The sequence below is a fragment of the Ambystoma mexicanum genome, chromosome 7p (assembly GCF_040938575.1).
Source record: "Ambystoma mexicanum isolate Mex_15411 chromosome 7p, UKY_AmexF1_1, whole genome shotgun sequence".
Taxonomy (NCBI): Eukaryota; Metazoa; Chordata; class Amphibia; order Caudata; family Ambystomatidae; genus Ambystoma; species Ambystoma mexicanum.
The window spans coordinates 494,482,047-494,504,643 of record NC_090939.1 but is presented as its reverse complement, the minus strand read 5'-3'; the positions used below and the strand labels follow the sequence as shown (position 1 = coordinate 494,504,643).

The following is a 22,597-nucleotide window of genomic DNA, read 5'->3' as shown; positions in this document are numbered from 1 at the left end:
CTTTGGTTTTGATAGACCGGTGTTGTGAAACAAAGACGTTACCGGGGGTTGTTACATGATCACTTTTTGACAGTAATGACAGTTCGGTCTTACGAGAGAGAGGCGTACGCGCGAAAAGAAATGCTACCGTAGTGAAACACACAGGGGTCCTGTTGTCGAGGATCACAAGGTTAGCACAGTTCACGATTCGAGATTGACAGGAGAACTTAGATATTGCCAAAAGGGAGGCAAAAGTTATAAGAGGGAAGGAAGATATGGACAAGCCTTTAGTGAGGAGAAAAAGATTCACCCCAATTCCTCGAAGTTGCACACAGTACCTTATTCAAAGTGAAGAAGAGCTGGTGCTATGGCAGTTGTTCCTGGTAGTTCCTGCAGACTCAAGGTTCCTGTAGCTTCAGTCGTGGAGACAAGAAGGACGACGTCTGGAGCGATCTGCACTACCCAGGGATGAAGCTAGCAGCAAAAGCAACGGTGAATAAAAGGTGCACTCCTTTAAAACAGGAGAGGCTCTTCAGGTGGCTATCTGGACCACTACAGCTGTGTGCAGTGATTTCAACCAAGAAGAGGATCCTCTGCCTGTGGAAGGTGAGCTGGTTGATCCCACCAGGTTCAAGGGAAGAAGACTCCGGACTGGATCTTCTCTTGTCATCGAAGGGTTGATAGCTCAGGACTGCAGCAGGGCTTCACCAGGACTCGGTAGTTGCAGCAGCCGTCTTCTTCTCCGCTTCTCTTCGGTTCCTTGCAGTTCCAGTGGCGACTCCGACTTCCAGCCCAAGAGTCCTGCCTGTTATGCGAAAATCCCCCATTTACACAGCCTTGCTGTGAATAACACAGCAGGGGGGTTGTCCAGCCCAGTCAACCCCTCCAGCCAATGGACGCAAAGTGCGACTTGGGTTTCTAAGGAGACCCTGTGCAGGGGGTGACTACACCCCTCCCTCATATTCAGCCCACCTAGAAAAAATAAACTCCAGAAATCCAGCAAAGCTGCTGGGGGACTCACTAGGTGAGGGAAATTAGCCATAGAATGAGAATACTCCCTAACAGACTATTTCCTCGTTAAGATGGAAAGCGGATAGTACCTTAGGTAGGAATGCCGGGTGAGTCCACAGGACCACCTTATCCCTGTGGAAAGTGATATAGGGTTCTGAAGCCACCAGAGCCTGGATCTCGCCGACTCTGCGGAAAGAGGTGAGGCCCACCAACATAGCTGTCTTAATGGTGACCAGCCTGATGTCCACGGACACCATTGGCTCGAAGGGTTTGTGTGCCAAGGCGCCCAACACCACATTGAGGTCCCACACGGGATGTGGCCTCTTGATGGGCGGGTAGAGCCTGGACAAGCCCGCCAGATGTTTCTTGACTATCGGGTTGGAAGACGAGAACATTTCCAATTTCTGTAGGCCCCTATGGCTGCCAGATAGGTGCGACATGTGTCCATCTGTACGCCTGAGTGTGCAAGGTGTGCCGAGAAGGAGAGTACGTCATCCAGTGGGCACGTAAGGGGGTCGATCTCCTTAGAGTCTGCCCAATGACAGAACCTAGTCCATTTACTCCTGTATTGGCTCCTGGTAGCCTTGCTCCTGGCGCCCTGATTGATCTTTAAGTTAACAGGAGAGAGGCTCAGGTGCCTGAGGGTGACCTGCTCAGGAACCACGCTACGAGGGCTAACTTCTGTGGTGCAGCGTGGATGACCCTGCCCCTCTGCTGGGACAAGAGATGTGCTGGACCCAGCGGAAAGTGAATGGGTGGTCTGTGCGTGAGGCTGCGCAGTTTGGGGAACCACGGTCTCACCGGCCACCATGGAGCTATCAGAATGATGCTGAGGTGACAAGCTTTCTTTATCTTGTGGATTACCCTGTGGACCAGGGGTCTGGGAGGAAAGGCATAGCCTGTCATGCTTTCCCACCGAATCTGTAACGTAAGGGAGCCGTGGCTAAGATGCGAACTGATGGCATTTCCTGTTCTTCCAGGAGGCAAACAGATCCACCTGAGGGTGGCCCCATTTGTTGAAGACCACCTGCAGTACCTGGTCGTTTAATTGCCATTCGTAATTGTCCGCTCCCAGTCTGCTGAGCCTGTCCACCTCCAAGTAGGCCTCACCCAGGAGGTGGATGGCCGTGAGGTAGATGTTGTTCTTCAGGCCCATTCTCACATGCTGACCGCTAGGCTGTACAGCGCAGGGAACCTGGTAGCCCCCTGCTTGTTGACATAGTACATGCTGGTGGAGTTGTCGGTCTGGATAAGGACGGACTTGCCTCCAATGAGAGGAAAGAAAGCCCTGAGAGCTAACCAGATGGCCCTGCGCTCCAGCCAGTTGATATGTGATTCCCGCTCCTGTCGGGTCCAAACTCTGTGGACGGTGTGTCTGTCCAGAGTGGCCCCCCAGCCTTACAGGGAGGAGTCCGTAGTGATGGTGAACTGCGGGGCCGGCTGCCGGAAGGGCTCTTGCCCGTCGGCAGGTTGCAGTCCCTGGACCACCATGAGAGGTCCGGGTGGAGAGAAGGAGGTATGCTGATCAGCTCCGCTTGGGAGCTTCTCTCCTGATTCCATGAGGCTGCGAAGTGCAGCTGCAACCTCCTCATCCTGAGTCTTGTGTGTGGCATGGCCAGGAGGGCCGCTGCCATGATACCCAGTAAGTGTTGGTACCACCAGGTTGAGGTCACTGCTTTGGTAAGGAAGTGCATAGTGGCTCTCTTAAGAGCTGTAATCTTGTCCTCCGAGCGAAAGACTCTGTCGAAGCTTGTATCCCAGATGAGGCCCATGAAGGTGAGACTCTGCGTAGGCTGTAGCTGAGACTTCTTGAGGTTGATAGTAAACCCCAGGTCATGGAGTGTGTTTATAAGTGTGGAGGAAGTGTGGGTAACCCCCTCCTGAGATCTTACCCTACGAGCCAGCCGTTCAGGTACGGGTAGACATGGTGGCCGTAGGCCCTCAGGAGGGCTGCCACTGCATTCATGAGTCTGGTAAATACCCTGGGGGCTGAGTTGAGGCCAAAGGGTAGCACCTTGTACTGGAAAGGGCAGCCCCTGAAGTGCAGGAAGAAGCAATGTGGTTGCCAAATTGGGACGTGTAGATAGGCGTCCTTCAGATCCAGGGAGCACATCCAGTCTCCCTTGTCTAGTGTCTCCGCAATGAGTGTTGGAGTAACCATCTTGAATTTCTGAAGAAGGAGGGAGAGGTTGAGGGTGGATAGGTCAAACACAACTCTCAGGCCAGCATGGTTCTTCTTTTGTATGGTGAAAATCCTGGAATAGAAGCCCATTCCTCTCTGGGAGGCTGGGACTTCTTCCACTGCCTGGCTCTCAACGAGTGACCGGATCTCCACCAACAGAGTTGCTGTCCCAATCTGTGGGAGCGGAGGAGAGGAAGGAGGAGGAGAAGGGACCGGTAGGCGGTACCCTGAGGATACTACAGAGAGGATCGAGGGGTCCGCAAAGTTCTGGTGCCAAAATTGCACGTGAGAGGTAAGCCTGCCCCCCACTGGAGACACGTGGACCCGAAGGGACGCGTCATGCTTTCTTTCCTTCTGAGGCTGCTGCTGAGGAGGGGGATTGGAGGAAGCCCTTGCCCACCCCCCACCTTTTGTTATGTGCTCCTGTGCTGACTGGGTGAGTGGTCAGGTTGTCTCGACCTCCGTTCTTGGAATCCCCGGAACCCGCCGAACAACCGCCCCCTGTCAGAGCGTTGATGCGACTGGGTGTATGCCTTGGCTGTGCCCTTCATTATGATAAAGACTTTGCAGTTTGCGAGCTGTTCTTCTTTTTATATAATTTCTCATCGGTGTTAGAGTGAAAAAGGTCACTACCCTCAAACGGAAGGTCCAATATGCATTCCTGGACATCAGGGTTAAATTTAGTAGCCCGAAGCCAGGCCGTCCTTCTCATGTCCGTGGCGATGCAGTTGGTCTGGCCAGAAGTATCAATGTGGGCCACAGTGGACTCCATGATGTCCTGCGCTACCAGCTGGGCTTCTCCTGGACCCGCTTTGAAGCGTGCCTGGCTCTACACCGGAAGTTCTGGAAGGAAGCCAGCTATTTCCCGCCAAAGCCTCTGTTTAGCGGCTGCCAGCATGGCATCCGCGTTGAATTGACACAGCGCCAGTGAGGCGCTGGAGTACAGTTTCTTCCCGTACGCCTCCACGATCTTCTCCTCCTTGCCTAGCAGCGCTGAGGACGAGGTGGCCGAGGACGACTGAGGCTTAAAGTAAAGTGAAGCCGCATCACCGAAGAGTGCGGTTGAGGGTGCGCCGACAGCAAGAGTGGATCCCTCTCCATCTGTCTATACTTGGCATTGAGGCGTCGATTGACAGGTTGGGCTGAGTGTGGCTTGAGCCACCCCTTCTTGGCCAAGGCAATGATGTCCTTCTGCATCGGGATACCCGTCTTGGTAGGGGATTGTAGGGTGAGGGCTTCTGCTAAGACCCCCACCTAGGGCTGCTCGACATCAGGTTGAGGAAGGCCCAGATATTCAGCCAAACCTGCAAGCCGGTCGTGGAAGGCATTTGCTGACAACGGCGTGTGAGGGTCCTCCTCCTCGTCTGTGTCTGGCTGGTCCGGAGCGGGTGGAGGAGTGCTGGGCGTTGTGGGCTGCGGTGTGGAGACCGAAGCCGGAGGCTGCTGTGGAGGCTGGTGTGGAACCACCTGTACTGTGGGAGGCAGGGGAGCCGGAATCGAAGGAGCCAGCAGGGGCTTCGCTGGGGCCCGTGGCACCAGAGCCATGGGAGGAATGACTTGGGGCGCCGGTGGAGTGACCGGAGGGAGCAAGTCCCTGACTGCATCCCGCAGGGCGGCCGCGTTCTGGGGGGTTTGCATCAGCACCAGGAACCTTTCGAAGTACCTGTCTTCGGAGGCTGAAGAGGTGGCAGGTGATATTGACGAAGTGGCTGGGGGCTACTGGGGCCGGAAAGCACTCTGTCTAGGTCGCAGGGGGAACCTGCCCTGCACTGCTGATGGATAAACTGTAGGTTACGTACCTGATTGACACCAGTCCCACCTTGAAACTCGTTCACCCGCCTGCTCTGTTCCTAGGAGTGGCATCGGACGAGCGGCCACGTTGTCTGGCACTGCAGCCATTTTGTCGATCTGCGTGCCACGTGCCAAAGTTTTGGTGCATGGCTCCCTGGGTCCAGCCTCCTCCAAGACTCTTGGTGGTGGAGCATGATGCCTACCCTGCACCTCAGGTCTAGTCCTGGAAGGCATATTGCCCTCGGCAGTGTCGCCGATAATTCTGCGTGCAGGCGCCCCCTTGGACACTGAGCCAGTACTATGGCATGCTCCTCTCGGGTGTACACCCGGTAAAAGAATCTTGCGGTCCCTCAGCACTGTGTCCGGAAGGATCTGATGGCCCCTCGGCCGTGAGGCCGGTGGCTGGACTAGCCTTGGTGCGTGTGAGGGTACAAGAACCCGAGAGGTTACTCCCGCTCTGCGATGGAAAATAGCTGCCCTGCCTTGGGCCTCGATCTCTGTCTGACAAAGTTCTTCAAGTTCTCTGGAGACAACCTTTCGAAGAGCTCCCTCCATCTAGCTAGCCTTTTCTTCAGTGCGCGTGTTGTCAGTGTGGCGCACACGGTATAACCTTCCCAGCCGTGGACGGGGCCAAGGCAGCAGAGGCAAAGAGTGTGGGCGTCGGATGTAGGAAAGGGCCCCTCACAAGCTGGACACCTGCTGAAGCCCCCTGAAGTCGACATGTGCCGAGCAGGATCGTGATACCGGGGACCAAGTACCTGAATGACAAAAAGATAGAAGAAGAATCTGGGGAAGAGCGCGTGGTATTACATGGCAGGGCCAAACCCAGGAGCGCTGGTGAAAACGGCCCGTTCCCATTGACGCGGAAAAGGGGACTGAGGTGTGGCGCCGGTGGGCGTAGTCAGGGTAGCGCATGCTCCCAGGGCGCACCCCCACGTGCCTCTAAATTTAAAGGGGATGAGGGTTTTTTTCTGATGAAAAAGGTTCCGTCTCCCGTCCCTAGGAAGGGACGCCCATGCAGTATGGAGGAAAGGGGACGGGACGTAACAGTAACTACTTTAAAAAAACATCATTGAACCCACCACAGGGCCCACTCCATGGGTTTCCCCATTGGTGATAGTCCCCATAGAAGGGGGAAAAAATATCAGACTGTGCATCAACATGAGAATCGCGAGCACTGCCATCCAACGAGAGCGCCATCCAGGTCCCAGTATCGGGAACATGATTGTACAACTGAACAAGACAACCACATTATCAAAACTTGACCTCAACTTGGGGTATCATTAACTGGAACTGCACCCCGAGTCGAGAGTCATCACTACCTTCTCAACACACGAAGGGCTGTTTCGCTATAAGAGACTACATTTTTTAATCTCTTCTGCTGCAGACAGTTTTCAGGAGGCGATCTGCCAGGTAATCCGCCCCATCAAATCGGAACTAAATGACAGTGATAACATTCTGGTATATGGCACCTCTCAAGCAGAACATGATAAGGCATTAATGGAAACGTGTGCTGCATTGCTAGCAGCAGGGCTGACACTCAATCTGGAGAAATGCCCTTTCAATAAGAGGAAACTGAGGTTCTTCGGGCACATTTTTTGTTTGTTTGTTTGTTTGTTTATTTATTTGTTGTGCGCGCCGGACCCAGAGGTATCAGGGCGCAGGTAAAAAGAGAACTTACAGCTTGGTTACAGAAGTTAGGAGCAAAGGTAAAGACAAGTTACCTCAAGGTTACAGGATGAGGGTAAACAACATAGAACAAATGTAGCAGCATATAGATGTAGACAACATGTCGTACTTTATAGATATTTACATATTTAACAAAACTAGGTCAAAAATACAGGCAGGGCTAAGTTAGTGCAGTGGGGGAGTGTGGGTTACATATCTTTCTCTATGAGCCATTTAATTGTACTCTTTCTGAATTTGACAAACGTTTGGTCAGATCTGAGTGTGTGTGGCAGTGAGTTCCACAGTTGTGCTGCCCTAACTGGGAAACTGGACCCTCCAATGGTGGACAGTTTGAATCTTGGCACTTATAGACAGTTGGGGTTGGCTATTCTTGGCAGCCTGATGAAGTTTTTTCTGATAAATCGTTCTGTTAGGTAGCGAGGGGCTTTGTTGTTTATGCATTTGTGGATGAGGGAAGCCGATTTGAGATTGATTTTTTCTTGGGTGGAGAGCCATTTATATTTCCTTCTTATTTCGGAGATGTGTACTCTTTTGGGGATGCTTAGGGCAGCCCTGATAGCATTATTTTGTAGCACTTGTATTTTGTTTATAATTTGTTTGTTTGCCCCTATCTAGAGAGCATTGCAATAATCAAGTTTTGATAGGATAAGGGCTCTAGAAAGGATTAAGCAACTGTCAACTGACAGGAATTGTTTTCCTGCTCTTATTAGTTTACAAGTGTAGGCCATAGATGAAGCCAATGAATTTACCTGTTTTGTGAGGGAAAGGTTTGAGTCGAGGTAAAATCCTAGAGTTTTTACTTCTCTGGCGACCTTAATAGTGTTCCCATCAATATTGAATGCCGAGTAATTGAGGTTAAGTTTTGAGATGCGAGCTGCGGCGCCCAGAATGATGAGCTCTGTTTCCTGTGAATGATGAGCTTCCGTTCAGACACAGGCCATGGTTAGCCATCCATGCCTGAACGATGCTATAGACTCTGTTCACCAAAGCCAGATCTTCCTCATAATCCGCTGTGAGTGGTAGGAGAATCTGGGTATCGTCTGCGTAATTGGTATAGGTGATACCCAGATTGTCAAGATCGTCAAAGAGTGGCTTGGTGAAGATATTGTAGAGTGTTGGCGAGACGCAAGATCCCTGGGGCACCCCACAAGTAATGGGTATCGGGTCTGCTGCGGCCGATGGTGAGAAGACCCTCATAGTCCTGTCGCTAAGGAAAGACTGTATCCTAACTATAGCTTCCTTTGAGAAGTGGGCCGCTGAGTCCTAATGACTGCACAGGACTTTATGGTCCACCACATCAAAGGCATCTGAGAGGTCTAGTAGAAGGATAAGTGCTAGTTTTCCCTCATCTCTTCATGAGTCTATTTGGGCCTTTAAGTCGATAAGGGCTGTTTCTGTGCCATGTTGTGGTCGGAAACCAGATTCGCGGGCGCCTAAGGGTAGGTTCACCTCAGGGAAGTTCTGAATTTGGGTGTGAGCTACCTTATCTAGGATTTTTAGTAGAAATGGCTCCGTGTTGATGAGCCTGTAGTTGATGGGTATGTTCGGGGTCCAGTGTTTGTTTTTTCAGAAGAGGAAGTACCCAGGATTCCTTTAGATTGCGCGGGATGGTGCCAGTCGTAAAGGAGGCGTTAATGAGTTTTGGGATGAAGGGGGCTAGATCTCTAGCGGCGCCCTTGATCAGTTGTGCTGGGCATTGGTCACCTTTGCAATTAGATGGTTTAAGCGCAAGAATCGTTTTCTCTACCTCAATAACTGATACCTTAGAGAAGTTAAATTGGGTATGTTATATAGGTTTGGGCTTCTGTATTTTGTTCGGGGGAGCTTGAGTTTGAACTGATTGTAGGGCTTTCTTTAGGGCTATGTTGTTTTGGAGCTCGGCCTCTTTGTTAGTGAGTGCCAACTGTATGTCGGTACACTAAGTTTTATCTTTAATAGAGTCATCCTGTGCTACAATTGGGGTTTCCAATTCTTTTAGAATGGAGAAGAGCTCCTTCATGCTAGAGTTGGCTTGTTTAATCCTGTTGTTATACGTTTCTTGTATAGCCGTGATGATGTCCTTTTTGTATTGCGTTGAGATACTTATTAGATTAGTTTTATTTTCTATAGTAGGATGTAGATTCCAGGCCGTTTCACATTTTCTTTTCTGTAGTCTTAGGTTTTTTAGGAGTTGAGATGCTTTTTGGGTTTGCTATTCCTAAATTTGAATGGAGCAATACTGTAAAGAGCGGTAGTCATGGCATTGTTGTATTCTTCCACAAGTAGACCTGGGTCGGTATGGTCTGGTAGGGAGTTAAGATTAGGGAGGATACGGGGTAAGATATTGTCAGCTGTGATGTTTTTCATGTTTCTAGTTAGGGTAGGTATGGCGTGAGGAGGAATAGGAGCAGTAGGTCTTTTAGTATTGAGAGCGAAGGCAATAAGGTGATGGTCAGTCCATATTTGGGGGGAGATGGATGTGATGGAGAGGTTGCAATTGTGGCTGGCAATCCAGTCAAGAATTCTCCCTTTGGTGTGAGTGGGGTTATTCACTTTCTGAGAGAAGCCTAGTTCTGTCAGGATGTTAACTACGGAGGTAGCCTGGTGATCGTTATTATCATCATACCCTAGGTTAAAATCTCCTAGCACTATGGTTTGTGAGGAGTTTTTTAACTTCTCTGAGATGGTGGTAGTAATGTCTTCATTAAAGGTACTACTCGGGCCCATGGGTCTGTAAAGAAGATGGATATTTAGCGTTTGGGAGTTGGCGGTAGGTAGTTTGATGGAAAGTGACTCACAAGATTTTAGGTTAGGTGTTGAGGTAATTGTCATGATGCCCGCTCTCGGGAAGCCGGTTCAAGCCCTGCGTCCCCGAAAGCGGACATCCAGTCCCCAAGGAAAGACCCAGCAACCCCATGTAGGGGCCCTTTGGACAGTATCCTGGCGCCTATGGCGCCAGGCTCATAAAAGACATCAGTCCTGGCGCCATAGGCGCCAGGCTCATTATGGGAGTGCTTGGGTGCACTTACCTGATGCAGACCATGCTGCAGGATCCCGGCCTCCTTGAGGCCTGAAGGGAACTACTTTACCTGTGGGACTAATTTACCATCCGGGCGTGGTCGGGGAAGGATACATACCTGATTGGAGGAAGGATACATACCTGGAACTTCTTCCAAGGCTATTTAAACCCCACCCGAACAGCCACACGTGCTTCGCGTTGTTCTGCATCTAGCAGCTGGACGCTCACCGTGTCTGCTCCTGCATCCTGACTTCTGCCACGCCTGCCAGCATCCTGGATCACCTGCAAAGGAAGAGAAGAAGAGAACAGAAGAAGGAAAAGTCCTTACCTGCTAAATCCGCATCCCACAGACATCTCGCCGACAATCCTGAAAAGGAAGACTTTTATTTAAAAGCTCATTGCGACGATCGCTGCAGCGCCGCTTTCCACTCACCTTTACAGGGCACCTCCATGTTCAGCAGCGACCATCCGGATTCGCAGTCACGCCCCAGCACCTAGGGAGAAAAAGGCAGCAACAAAAGGTGAGAGAGAGAAGGGAATAAGGAAAGCTAAATCTCCATGTTAAGACTTACCTGTTGATTCATTCCCTCTTCATTTTGGGTCCGTGCCGCATCCTGGCATTTCCGGACCCCGGCCCCTAAGGGGAAAAAGGAAATCAGCGTTAATGAACGAATAAAAAGACATTACCAAAAAACGCTCATTAAAGACTTACCTGATTTCTACAAGGATTTCACCTCTCATCTCGGGTCGGTGCCTGTTCCCCGGCATTCCGTACCCCGGCCCCTATGGGGAAAAAGACACTAGCATTAGTACATTAATGCATGGACACAAGGGGAACCTCTTATCAAAAAACTTACCTGGAAGCCAAGCAAGTTTGGTTCTCACCAATCTGAAAATCCAGTGAAGTAACTGGATACCAACGCGGCCCTGCATCAGAAGCAGGATGGTGAGCTCGTCCTTCCAGACCCTAAGGTGAGACGCTACGGGGAATCACAGAAGGGTTTCGAGGAGGGTGAGAGGGGAAAGTGGGAGGCTGATTGCATTACCCTGCAGACAGTTAATCCCCTATTTTCACCTACAGAAGGATACTTCTGCGAGCCAGACAAGCCAGATTTGGGGGCCCGGTCCAGACCGTCTTCCGAACCCTGCGCATCACCTTAGAAGAGGTCACAGCAACCCAGACTAGACCAGCGCCTCCGTGGGAGCCAGGTGAGCGTTACAGTAATTCCCATAGAGAGATTGGTTTTAGCGATAATCGCTAATCCTCCACCTGGTGAATCTAGTCTGTCAGCTTTGAGGTTGGTATAATTGTCTGGGACTGCTAGCATTAATGCTTGGCCTGCTGCCTCATGGAACCATGATTCCGTGATGGCGATGAAGTTAAGGTAATTTTTCAAAATAGTCTCTGCTTTGTCTGTGGCAGGGGCGACTAAGGATCTAGCATTCATTAGTGGACATTTGAGGTCAGGTTCTGACTGTGGCATTAGTCGTGGGTTGGGAATGGTATGTGGGTTGGCAGTGGTCTTGTTTCTTTTAGAGCAAGGCTTGGGGCTAGGAAGTGGGCTGATTTCCATGGGGTGATGTATTTTAGGTCGGAGATGCAAACTTTTCATTGCGCGATATTCGCGATAATGGTAGAATTGATTTGCAGTGTGGTTTTGAGTTCAATGGATAGCTACAGATGTTAGGCACAAGTAGGAGTTGGAATTTCGTTTCTATCACAAAAACTGAGAGAGTTACAGAGGTTTTAGTAAAGGTTGTTTTTGTAAAATAAGCACGAGAATGGAAAACAGAATTGCACTTTTGAAAATGACAAATGGGTTTGCTTACACTAGAGGAGGACTATGAAAAAGCGAATACCACACAGGGATCTTACAGTCACTTGATCAGGATGAACCGCCTGCTAAGGAAACTTGACTTCTTCAGATGAGAAAAGGGTCAGCGCAAAGATGGTTCTAACAATACTGGTTCTGAATGAAAGAGGATGGGTTTGAGATGGGACAAGACAATGCAAAGATACTCCTAACAATACTGGCTCTGAATGAAAGATGGGATGGGTTGGAAATAGGGATAAGACAAAGTAGATATAATATGGGCCACAGTTCTTCCTATTAATACTCACAGGATACATTTTTAAATGGGACTGTCAGTTCTGTCATTGGATTGGGTCTGGTCTAGGAAGACAGCACATCAGGCACGGTACTGGAACCTCTAGGCCGGTCGCCGGATTGGCACAGGATCTGCCCTCGTAGTCAGTGGTTATTTAAATCAGCTGGATGGCGAGTTCCTCAGGCAAGCCTGGTGGTGGCAAACCAGAGGATTTCAGGATACTGGCTCAAAAGGCCTTCTCACACCACCTAGCGCTTTACTGGGTAGAAAGAATAAATTTGAGGATTTGGGCCTTGCTGGAAATCAATAGCTCTCCAGTGCTGCTAAGAGTTTTGGCATTTGGATCTGGAAGAATATTAAAGCTGGATGTAGAATGCTGGATCAGAGTGCTTCGTCGGAATCAGGAAAGTGAGTGGATCTGTGAGTCCCTTTGTGTTGTCAGCTGTCTCTATTTATCCTTTAAAATGACATCACAAAGTGGGTGTATAGGCCGGTTTAGCTAAGCTTGCCCCTGTGAACTGGGATTGGACCAAACTTCATCCTCGCCTTGCAATTTGAGTGATTGGATCCAGGCCGGCTGATGTCAGATTTTATGGTTTGCTTTACAATCTTTAGAAACCTCCCTTTAGCCACTGGTCTCCAAATCTGATTTTATATTAAATGTACCTTTCTACATTGGTCACCTTTATACAAATCACACACAAAGATACCATATTTTATGTAGCATCTGTTGCTCAAAATCCTGTAGCTGTGGGATCTTGTTTCAACTTTCTACAGAATTTTGCCCTTTTCGCTATGAACATAATTTCCAAATTTTATGCAAATGTCCACAAATGTGCATGTTTAACATAGGGATACATTTTCACAATTCTAATAGTAATACCTTTTGCATAAAACCACATATCTTGGCATTCCTATCCAGAACATGTCACACGTTCTACCACCTCTTCACACGTGCAGCCAAAAATTAAATTAAAAACTCTGTCATTTTATATTTTTCACCACTTTGAATAACAAGTTATGAGTCTTTTAAAAATGTGTTCTTTGTTCATGTTTAGCAACAGATGGTCTGCCCCTTTTTGTCTCCCTGCAATCCAGGGCATCCCCCTTCTTGTTTGTTCCTTTGAGAGACCATTTACGACCCCCTTCACACTTCCAGTCTGGGCTGCAGCTTTGTCATTGTTCCTTCGCTTTCTGTAGACAAAATTCTGTTCTAACCTGCAATTAACCGCTCCCAGTGAGTTTCTGCTAAGAGGAAGGCCCGCCTTCTGGGAGAAAAACCTGCTTTTCCAGATCTTGCAGCTTCAGCCAGGCTAATTAACTTTGTAAACCCAGCAAAAAGAACAAATTGGTTACAACATAATACATTTCTTTCTTGGCCTTAAAATCTGTGGGAAAAAACACAACTAAAATCTGTATTCCTTTTTGGCAATAATCCTTTTATGTTTGCTAATCCAGCAGACATTTTAGTTTGAGGTCATTTATAAAGTTTCCTCAGTACTCCTCTGACAGCTGTCATTCAGGTAGCCCCAGGTACTGCATCCAGATTTTGGCATAGGCTGTCAGTTCACAGAGTTTGTATGTTTCACAATGCTTCATTAGATACATGAATTTTAGCACCAGGCAAGATTTTGAATGTGGAGAGTGTTGCATATAGGCATTTAGGAGTTTTTAGCAACAAATCAAATATCATTTGTAGGCACACTTTGGGGTTTCACTTGCAAAGTGTTGTATCTCTCTCTGCACTCTGTTTGCTGGTCATGGAGCCCACTGGCACATTTCTGCAGGGTGTGCTCTATTCCACCGCACATGTACCATGGGTTGCAGGTTGTGCATCCCTCTTTTTGTGTGCTGAAGCACACGGTTTTTGTAGGTTGTTGTAGGTTTTTTGTAGGTTTTTGATGCGCACAAGGGTTTTTCCCCACAACTGGCAGGGTGATACCGCATAGCATAGCGGAGTGGGTCAACACATCCCACACCATATTCGGGCATAGATGATACCTAAGAGATAAGAAGTCTCATAAGAAAAGAGCATAGCATAGCTGGCATTCTGAATTAATTAACTTTTCACGTTTATTTAAATAAAAACGCTTTCAGTCTCTTTCTAAAAAGTTCCAGAGTTTCACACTTTCTAATTTCAAGTGGAAGTTGGTTCCAAACTTTAGGACCATAGGCTCCAAAGCTTCTGTCTCCTCTGGAAACTCATTTTGTTCGTGGAGTGCAGAGTAGGAGCTTATCCTCTGAACATAGACTCCTTTTCGGATGGTATAGTACAATTTTGTTAGCCAGGTATGCAGGGGCAAGCCCATTAATGCATTTAAACACTAGGCATGCCATCTTAAATTTGATTCTGTCCTCCACCATCAACCAGTGGAGCGATCATCACATTGATGACACATGTGGCCTCATTAAGACCCTGGCGGCCACAGTATGAATGGTGCCGGTAAGGTATCAGCACTGTTCATACCGGGCTGCCACATTACGAGTTTGCTCGCGGGTGGCAGTAGGCACGTCTGGTCTGACCAGACGTGCATACCGGCACCCACGAGCAGACCTGGATGCTAACAACAGACCCATCATTAATGGGTCCATTATTAGCATCCTCCCCATTCCCATTGAGCCTTGTGGGGGCTCAAATGGGAATGGGGACGTACCAGGTCCAGGTCCCAAAAATGGGAATTACCGGGCCCCCAAAAGTCGGAATGGCCCGGTAATTCCCTTTTTTCGGGACCCGGACATTACTTTGGAGGTAGCCATGCCGGTAATGACGGCATGGCTACTTCAAAACTCGTAATGAGGCCCATGGTGTCTTTTCTTCAGGTTTCCAATTACTCTTACTACTGCATTCTGTGATCTTTGGAGTCTCCCCATTTGTTTTTGAGGAATTCCTGCTAACAAACTATTGCAGTAATCCAGTGCCATGGTGCCAGTGCTTCCGTGTCCCCACTCACATAGAGTCCTATGGAACTCTATGGGAATGGGGACTTACATTCTACCTGCGCCTGACTTCCTGGGCCGGTAGCCCCGGCAGGGTTACAGCTGGACTCCTAATGAGGCCCACTGTCTTCTATTGGTCAGAGGAATGCCAAAAACACGTTTGAAAATATCAAGAATGCATTGGCAGAAGCTAAACACCTAGCGTACTTTGATCCAATCTGGCACACCGCAATAATTGTTGATGCGAGTTCGGTGGGCAGAGAAGGAAAGCCTAGCTCGCGGTCTAGGCATGTGAACATTTCCACAACTTCATAATCGGAAAATTGTTTACACTGGTCACAGATCATCAAGCTTTATTGTCCCTATTTGGAAATCCTCGCACAGAATGCCACCTAGAATTGAAAGATGGGGAATCAGGCTACAGGACTATGATTACCACACCGTTCACAAACCAGGGGGGGACCAACACCCTGCAGACTACATCACACCACACCCTAAGGGAGACCAGACAACAAGGAAAGGTGATGTCGAATACATCAACTATGTCACAGCAAATGCACTACCGCCTGCTCTCACGCTCGTGGCGGTAGCGCAAGAGTCAGCAAGTGGTCCGACCATGGCCATGGAAATTCACCTGACAGCTGGGAACAAATGGAGAGACTACCTCTGGCAGTTCCAGGCACATCCACATGCTAATCGGGCTGAGATAGAAAGAATAGCAAATATAAACAAGGAACTGGCAGTGAAAGACCACTCAATACTACTCAGAGGGTGTAAACTCGTCATAACAACGGCGCAAGGTCAGCGGTTATACGCACAGCCCATGAGGGCCATAGAGGAGCCTACAACACAAAAAACAGGTAAGGTGCATGTGTGGTGCCCTTACATGGACACCCTTGTAGAGGACATGATACGTCACTGTACTACCCTGTCAGTGAACTGCAAAAGAGGATCCCCTGCTACCACTACAACAGACTCAAATTCCAGAAAGGAGATGGGACAAAGTGGCTGTAGATTTCTATGGACGAATGAACACCGGGGAACATCTACTTGTATTCACAGACAAATTCTCGCAGTTTCCTATCGTGAAGAAAACAGCATCAACGGCTTACCCCCAGGTGTCAGCTATCATCGAGGAAGTGCTCAGCGAGTGGGGAATCTCACGTACCATCAAATCAGACAATGGGCCCCCGTTCAACAGTCATGACTTTCCAATGTTTGACAGACACATGGGATGCAACCACCAGAAGATAACACCAAGATGGCCCCAAGCAAATGGGATCACTGAAAGGTTCATGTCTTCAATAAAGAAAACCCTCCAGTAAGCACACATTTATTGCGTCTGTCCCCACCAAGCACTGTGCAGAATGCTAAGAGACTATAGGTATACACCACATTAAGCCACTAACAAAAGACCAGCCTAAATCATGATTGCATAACAAGTAAAGACCATATTGGTTAACATGCCACTAGATCATGGAAGTCAAGACACTGAAATAAAGAGGAGAGATGCGGAAAAGAAAGTCCAAGCAAAACAGGAAGCAGATCATAGAAGGAAAACAAAACCAAAAGAATTCCTGATAGGAGAAGAAGTCCTCATGAGGCAGCAAGTCCAAAGAAAGACCCGACCCCTGGTACTCGCCACACCCGATCAACGTCTTGGCACTGAAAGGGTCCATGGTGACCACAAGGAAACCAGATCAAGAGCTCCGGCTAACGTTATGAGGGGGGCATAGGAAACACAAGTGGAGTCAAGGATTGTCATCCCCACAGAAACCAGAAGCCGTCCCCAGAGAATCATCAAGAAACCACAGAAACTGGTGGAGGAATGCTAAAGCCAACCTCATGACATCTGTGCTGAGGTGGTGTCACAGGGGAGGCTGTGCCTTTAGGCTCGACCAACGTGGGACACGTGGGTGAGGGAGGAAGTGGAGAAGCAGCAGAGTGTTAGTTAGTACGTGTAGGGAAAAGGAGATGAGAGGAAAATAAAGAGATGTTTCCATACGATCTGAGTCTGGCATCCTCATTAAATGAACATGTCTCTGACCCTGAAAAACGAATAATTATGTATTATATAATCTCAGTGGGGAAAAAACGATTGAAAAAATGTACAGTCGACACATTTTTGGAAGGATTCACGGAAGAGAACATTTTTGCATTTTCCTATGTAAAGTTTGATGTAACCTAATCTATGCTGCCACATAGGAATAATATATATAGGCAGTAGTCCCTCTGAATAATCCCAAAAAAGCACCAGATTACCAGTGAATAGCACGACACACTCCGTTACTACCCCCTCCCCCCCCACGCCCACAACTGCCATACTTGTAATGAGGCACATAGTCCTCTATGTATATATTTGGGCACATGTAGAAAGTGTGCTGGGGACAGGAGGATCCCAAATTTGGGTCCTCTTCTTCTTTCTTTACATAGTCCTCTATATAGCCCTGACACAGGAAATATGCTATACGTGAGGGTTTTGGCTCAGAGAAAGTGCAGGAAATTGTCCAAGGGATCATCCATTCCCACAAAATGTCCACTGTCATGCTGCACATTCCATATCCTTTGTCAACAAAAACCACCCTTTTTCAGAGAGCCTTGGCACCTCCATCGTGTTTCCAGCACCACCTTCACTCTCTATGGTCATGCCGGAAACTGCATTACTCGATAGATGCTCCAAAATAGTTGTCAACCAGTCTTTTCATATTTAAGCATGGATGACCTGCACACCATGATAATAAATGGATTTTACAAAAATGTGACAGCAGCACACAACTGGGTCTGTGCTGCATCTCTTTCTCCATGTCCCCAGCCTACATACCCCTTGTCTGCCTTTGCATACCACCATTGCATCTGCGCATTATGTCTGTTTCTGTCCTCATGTCTTGTCTCTTTGTCCTATATCGCTGTCCCTCATGTTACACCCAGACACAATCGTTTGTTTAAAGATCCAATAAACTACTAAGGGCTAACAGATAATTGTACTGTCTTAAAACCATCTGAGATATACGACCTAGCACCTTCTAAGGGCACCCAGATCTCAAAATTCATCACAGAGCGAGGAATGTTGAGGGGTTTCGCATTAACATCTGCATAGAGAGAAACAGTGTTACATTTAGAAAGCTTTACCAATATCTTTGACGTTATTCAATCCATGCTATTTGTTAGCAACGTCGGCAAATGGTGCTTGCATGGCTTACTATTTAATGCTAAATTAGGCCAGAAACAAAATTTTTTAGGGATTAGCTGATTGGCAGATATTTTGTGAATGATATTTACCCTTTACCTCAGATTTAAGTTTAGGATTAAAAACTCCCAATTCCATTTCTGCTGTTTCTGTGCCTGAAGAACATCAATGTTAAAAACAGACATATACTTTAGACTACTTTTCAGTTTATAAATCATGTGGATTGTCTTTAAACGTTGCCAAATAATGATGAAAAAATAGTTCTGGATTGGTAGCAAGCACACACAAAAATGTTTTACTGCTCAATTTACAAAATGTAATGAAACTTTTCTTTTTTTTCCCTCCATTTCCTTTCTTCGTAGTTGTCCTTTTGATGCAGCCTATACACGCGGTCTGGGCGTGTGTGCGTTCCTGCCCTTCCAACTGTGTGTGCACTCAAGAGCGGAGCTGTTCTGTTTTATGTGACCGGATTGGGCTCCCGGAGGTGCCCAACGGTTTCCCCTGTGAAGCGTCATTCATTAACCTTGACAAAAACAACATCAGATTTTTGTCTGAAAGAGCCTTTGGGACACTGCCGTCTCTCAAACGCCTCTCCCTGAAACATAACAACATCTCGTTCATCACTCCAGGTGCTTTTAAAGGACTTCCAAACTTGATAGAGCTTAAGATGGCGCACAACGAGTATATCCGCTACTTGCACACCAGGACCTTCACAGCTCTCAAAAGACTGGTCAAGTTGGACCTCGCAGACTGCAACCTGTTCAATATTCCAGACAGAATTTTTATCGAGCTTCCTTTCCTCCAAGAACTCTTTTTCTTTGAAAACAACTTTCGTAGGATCCCTGGGGCCATACGAAGCATGGAAAACTTGACTCACGTTTACCTGGAAAGAAACCGCATAGAAGCTATTGCCTACAACTCCCTGCAGGACTTGGGTAGCCTCAAATACCTCAACCTCCAGGAAAACAAGATTTATGTGATCCATGACATGTCCTTCCAGGATTGCCGTAAATTGGAATACCTTTATTTGAATGACAACTTGCTGATGGAGCTTCCAGAAAGCTCTTTCAAGGGACTATTGCGCTTGAAGTTGCTAAACCTTGGAGGTAACCTGATAAGGAACATAACTAACACTTGGTTCCAGGATTTGTTTGAGTTGGAGATACTTTATTTGGACCGTAATAGGATCAATTACATTGAGGAAGGGTCTTTCGAAAACCTGACCAGCCTTGTGGCATTGCATTTGAACAGTAACAACTTGACTTCTCTTCCCTTCCCTATTTTCAAGCCGGTTTATTTCATAGGACGGCTGTATCTCTTTCGAAACCCTTGGGAATGTGACTGCAAAATGGAATGGTTGAAGCAGTGGATGTTCAACTACAGGCTGGTCAGAGATATTCCCTGTGCCTCCCCAAACTCAGTGGCAGGAGTAGACCTCAGCAAAGTCACTTTTGATAAATCACCTGAGGGTTCCTGCCTCGACCCCATAGAGCGAAACCTAAGCTTGTTTACCCCAACTCCAGCAGAGGAGTTTCATTCAACAATGGAAACGCGGCTCGGCAACCTCCTGTCTAAGCTTCTACTGCAGGAGGGCGCGTCAATGGATTCGGAAAACACGACAGATACTTCTTACAATGCAACCGCACTGGACCAGAGTGAGGTTTCTTATGGGATTAAGAACCATAATGTAAAAAATAGTCAACAATGTCTTCTTGTCCTATCACTAGCCATGCAGTTTCTTTGTGATTCTTAGCTTCATCAGATGAAAGCCATTGTCAATATTGATTGGATAAATATAGTGCAATGTGAACATCTGGCAGTCACTGTGGTAGGTGATTTTTGCCTTTTAAAAAAAGCACACTGCGAAAATGTCTGGAAAATAGGGAGCCTGTGATATGTTTAATTTTTGTATGCAGTTTTTGATGGCATGCTATAGGCATTTGCGGTGTAACAACGCTGTATATTTGTCTATACGAATAATAGTTGTAATCGGTCATTAAAAAGGTAATGTAACATGCAAATAAACATGTAATTCACAGTCTTTGACAGATGCAACCAAATGATTCCACTGGGGCAAAATGTAAGCGAAGTAAGTTACTTGCAGAGAATGCTAAACAGCGTCATGCCCTTGTGTGACTTTAAGGCATGTAGCTGGGTTGCTTTCTATGAGTCCGAAACTGAGGTGAGCATCCTGGGGGACTTTTTTCTTGATCAAAGAGTGGGGGTGGGGTGGACCTCCTCAATCTGAAGGAATACAAGAGTGGTTGAGGAACTCTAATCCAGATATTAGGGGAAAGGGTGCAGAGTGAGCGCACCATAGTGGTAACTAGTGGGTGGAATGGGATGGTGTACTTTGGAGATGTTAGTACACTGTTGTGCTGCGTAGTTGTTTCTCTTTTGAGTATCCAGCCATGGGTGGGATTGGCGTCATACCAGGAAGACTTTAAGTTGTTGAGGAATGCCAGAAGGGGAAGGAGGGAGGCGCAGTACTGCATCTTAGTGTCCTGCCTACAAGTGTGCTTTTGCCCTTCCTGCCTGTAGGCAATTGAAATGTCATCAGGTGGGGGTTCAGTAAGAGATCCTTAGGTTGTGGAACGGATGATCACTTCCAACGAGTCAGCCTTCCACGTGACCAAGTGTGACATGAATTGAATTCACAACTCATAGTTGGGATAGAAACAGGGCTCTGCTTCCTTTGGCCGTTGTTAGGCAGAATCCTGGGCAGTGCCCTTAGGGACCATTACACAAGATTAAGACTACAGGTGGTAGTACAATTTCACCTTTGGTACAAGCCTGTACTACACAGTTAGAGTAGTAGCAGTAGCGGAGCAGCCAGACTTATCTCAAGAGCAAATGAGCAGTAGTAGAGATTACACAAAGGACCACAATTACTGTGACTCAAGCAAACACTGACTCAAGGTTTCTGGTTAAAAAGTAAAAGTGCATTTTTTTTTTTTAGACCATCTGTTCACAAAACACTTCACTTCTATTAAATTAAAACCACACTTCAAATACACTACACACAACCATTTCCCCTTGTGCAGAACAATTCAAGGTAAGTACCTTCGGATTTGACAGACCGGTGTTGTGAAACAAAGACATTACCGGGGGTTATCACGCGATCACTTTTTGACAGTAATGACAGTTCGGTCTTACAAAAGAGAAGCGTACCTGCGAGCAGAAATGTTACCGCAGTCAAGCACACTTAGCACATTAATTAACACAAGAGAGTTGGGGATAAAAATCATAGGCAATACTTTTGTCAAGGCAGATAGAATCAAGAGACACTTTCTAAAACGTAGATAAAAGTAAATAAGCCTGCGCCAGTGTCAATGGGACAGGGGTCCTGTTGTCGAGGATCACAAGGTTAGAACAGTTCACGATTCGAGATTGCCAGGAGTACTTAGATATTGTCAAAAGGGAAGCAAAAGTTATAAGAGGGAAGGAAGATAAGGACAAGTCTTTGGTGAGGAGAAAAGGGTTCACCCTAGTTCCTCGAAGTCGGACACAGTACCTTATTTGTATGAAGAAGAGCTGGTGCCACGGCAATTGTTCCTGGTAGTTCCTGCAGACTCACGGTTCCTGAAGCTTCAGTCGTGGGGACAAGAAGGAGGACGTCTGGAGCAATCTGCACTACCCAGGGATGAAGCCAGCAGCAGCAAAAGCAACGTTGAATAAAAGGTGTGCTCCTTTAAAACAGGAGAGGCTCTTCAGATGGCTATCCGGACCACTACAGCTGTGTGCAGCGATTTCGACCACGAAGAGGATCCTCTGCCTGTGGAAGGTGAGCTGGTTGATCCCACCAGGCTCAAGGGAAGAAGACTCCGGACTGGATCTACTCTTGTCGTTGAAGGGTAGATAGCTCAGGACTGCAGCAGGGCTTCACCGGGACTCGGGAGTTGCAGCAGCTGTCTTCTTTTCCGCTTCTCTTCGGATCTTTGCAGTTCCAGTGGCAAATCTGACTTCCAGCTCAAGAGTCCTGCCTTTTATGCCAAAATCCCCCATTCACACAGCCTGGCTGTCAATCACTCAGCAGGGGGGTTGTCCGGCCTGGACAACCACCTTAGCCAATCAAGACAAAGGGCCTCATTACGACCCAGGGTGCTAATAGCACCATGGTCCATGCCGGTAACTTTCCGACTCTGCCATGGAGAAAGAGGGAATTACCACCCCATTACATGGTTGGCGGGGCGGTAATTCCCCCCTTCCTCCATGGCCCTTCCCCATTCCCATTTTTGCCCCATAGGGCTCAATGGGAATGGGGAAGGCGCTAAGTACGGAATTTGCGGTACCGTACTAAGCACCAAGGTCCCTTTGCGGGTCCCTACTTTAACGGCTGGTGTAGACCAGCCGTTAAGGTCGGGTCCCGCAAAGGGACCTCGTAATCAGGCGCTAATGGGTTAACGGCGCCGCAGCCTTTTACGGCAACGTTAACCCATTAGCGCCAGGGTCGTAATGACGCCCAAAGTGTGACTTGGGTCTCCAAGGAGGACTTTAACAAAAAGAAATGGCGATAAAACCCAACCGGAGCCAAAATAAAAAGTATTTGGTCAAGCGGGTTTAAGTTTGAGGCTAATATAATAGCCTAAAACAGTACCACGTTTATATAGTATAATCGCAGTAGAGAAGTTAGGGTAGTTATCACTGCCACCAGCCAAGTCTTAGTGTTAAGAGAGCAAAATAAAGCTCAGAGAGGCACAGACAAAAAGGGATA

General features: G+C 47.7%; 1 protein-coding gene across 1 annotated transcript in view; it reads left to right on the top strand.

Annotated features, from left to right (window-relative positions):
- The window catches only part of NYX (nyctalopin), a 290,234-nt gene extending 268,053 nt beyond the window's left edge, over positions 1–22,181 (top strand). The window contains exon 2 of the mRNA XM_069636519.1: positions 18,246–22,181. Coding sequence (XP_069492620.1) covers positions 18,246–19,636 — 1,391 coding nt within the window. The 3' untranslated portion in view covers positions 19,637–22,181. The remainder of the gene's footprint in view (positions 1–18,245) is intronic.
- The last annotated feature ends 416 nt before the right edge of the window (positions 22,182–22,597 follow it).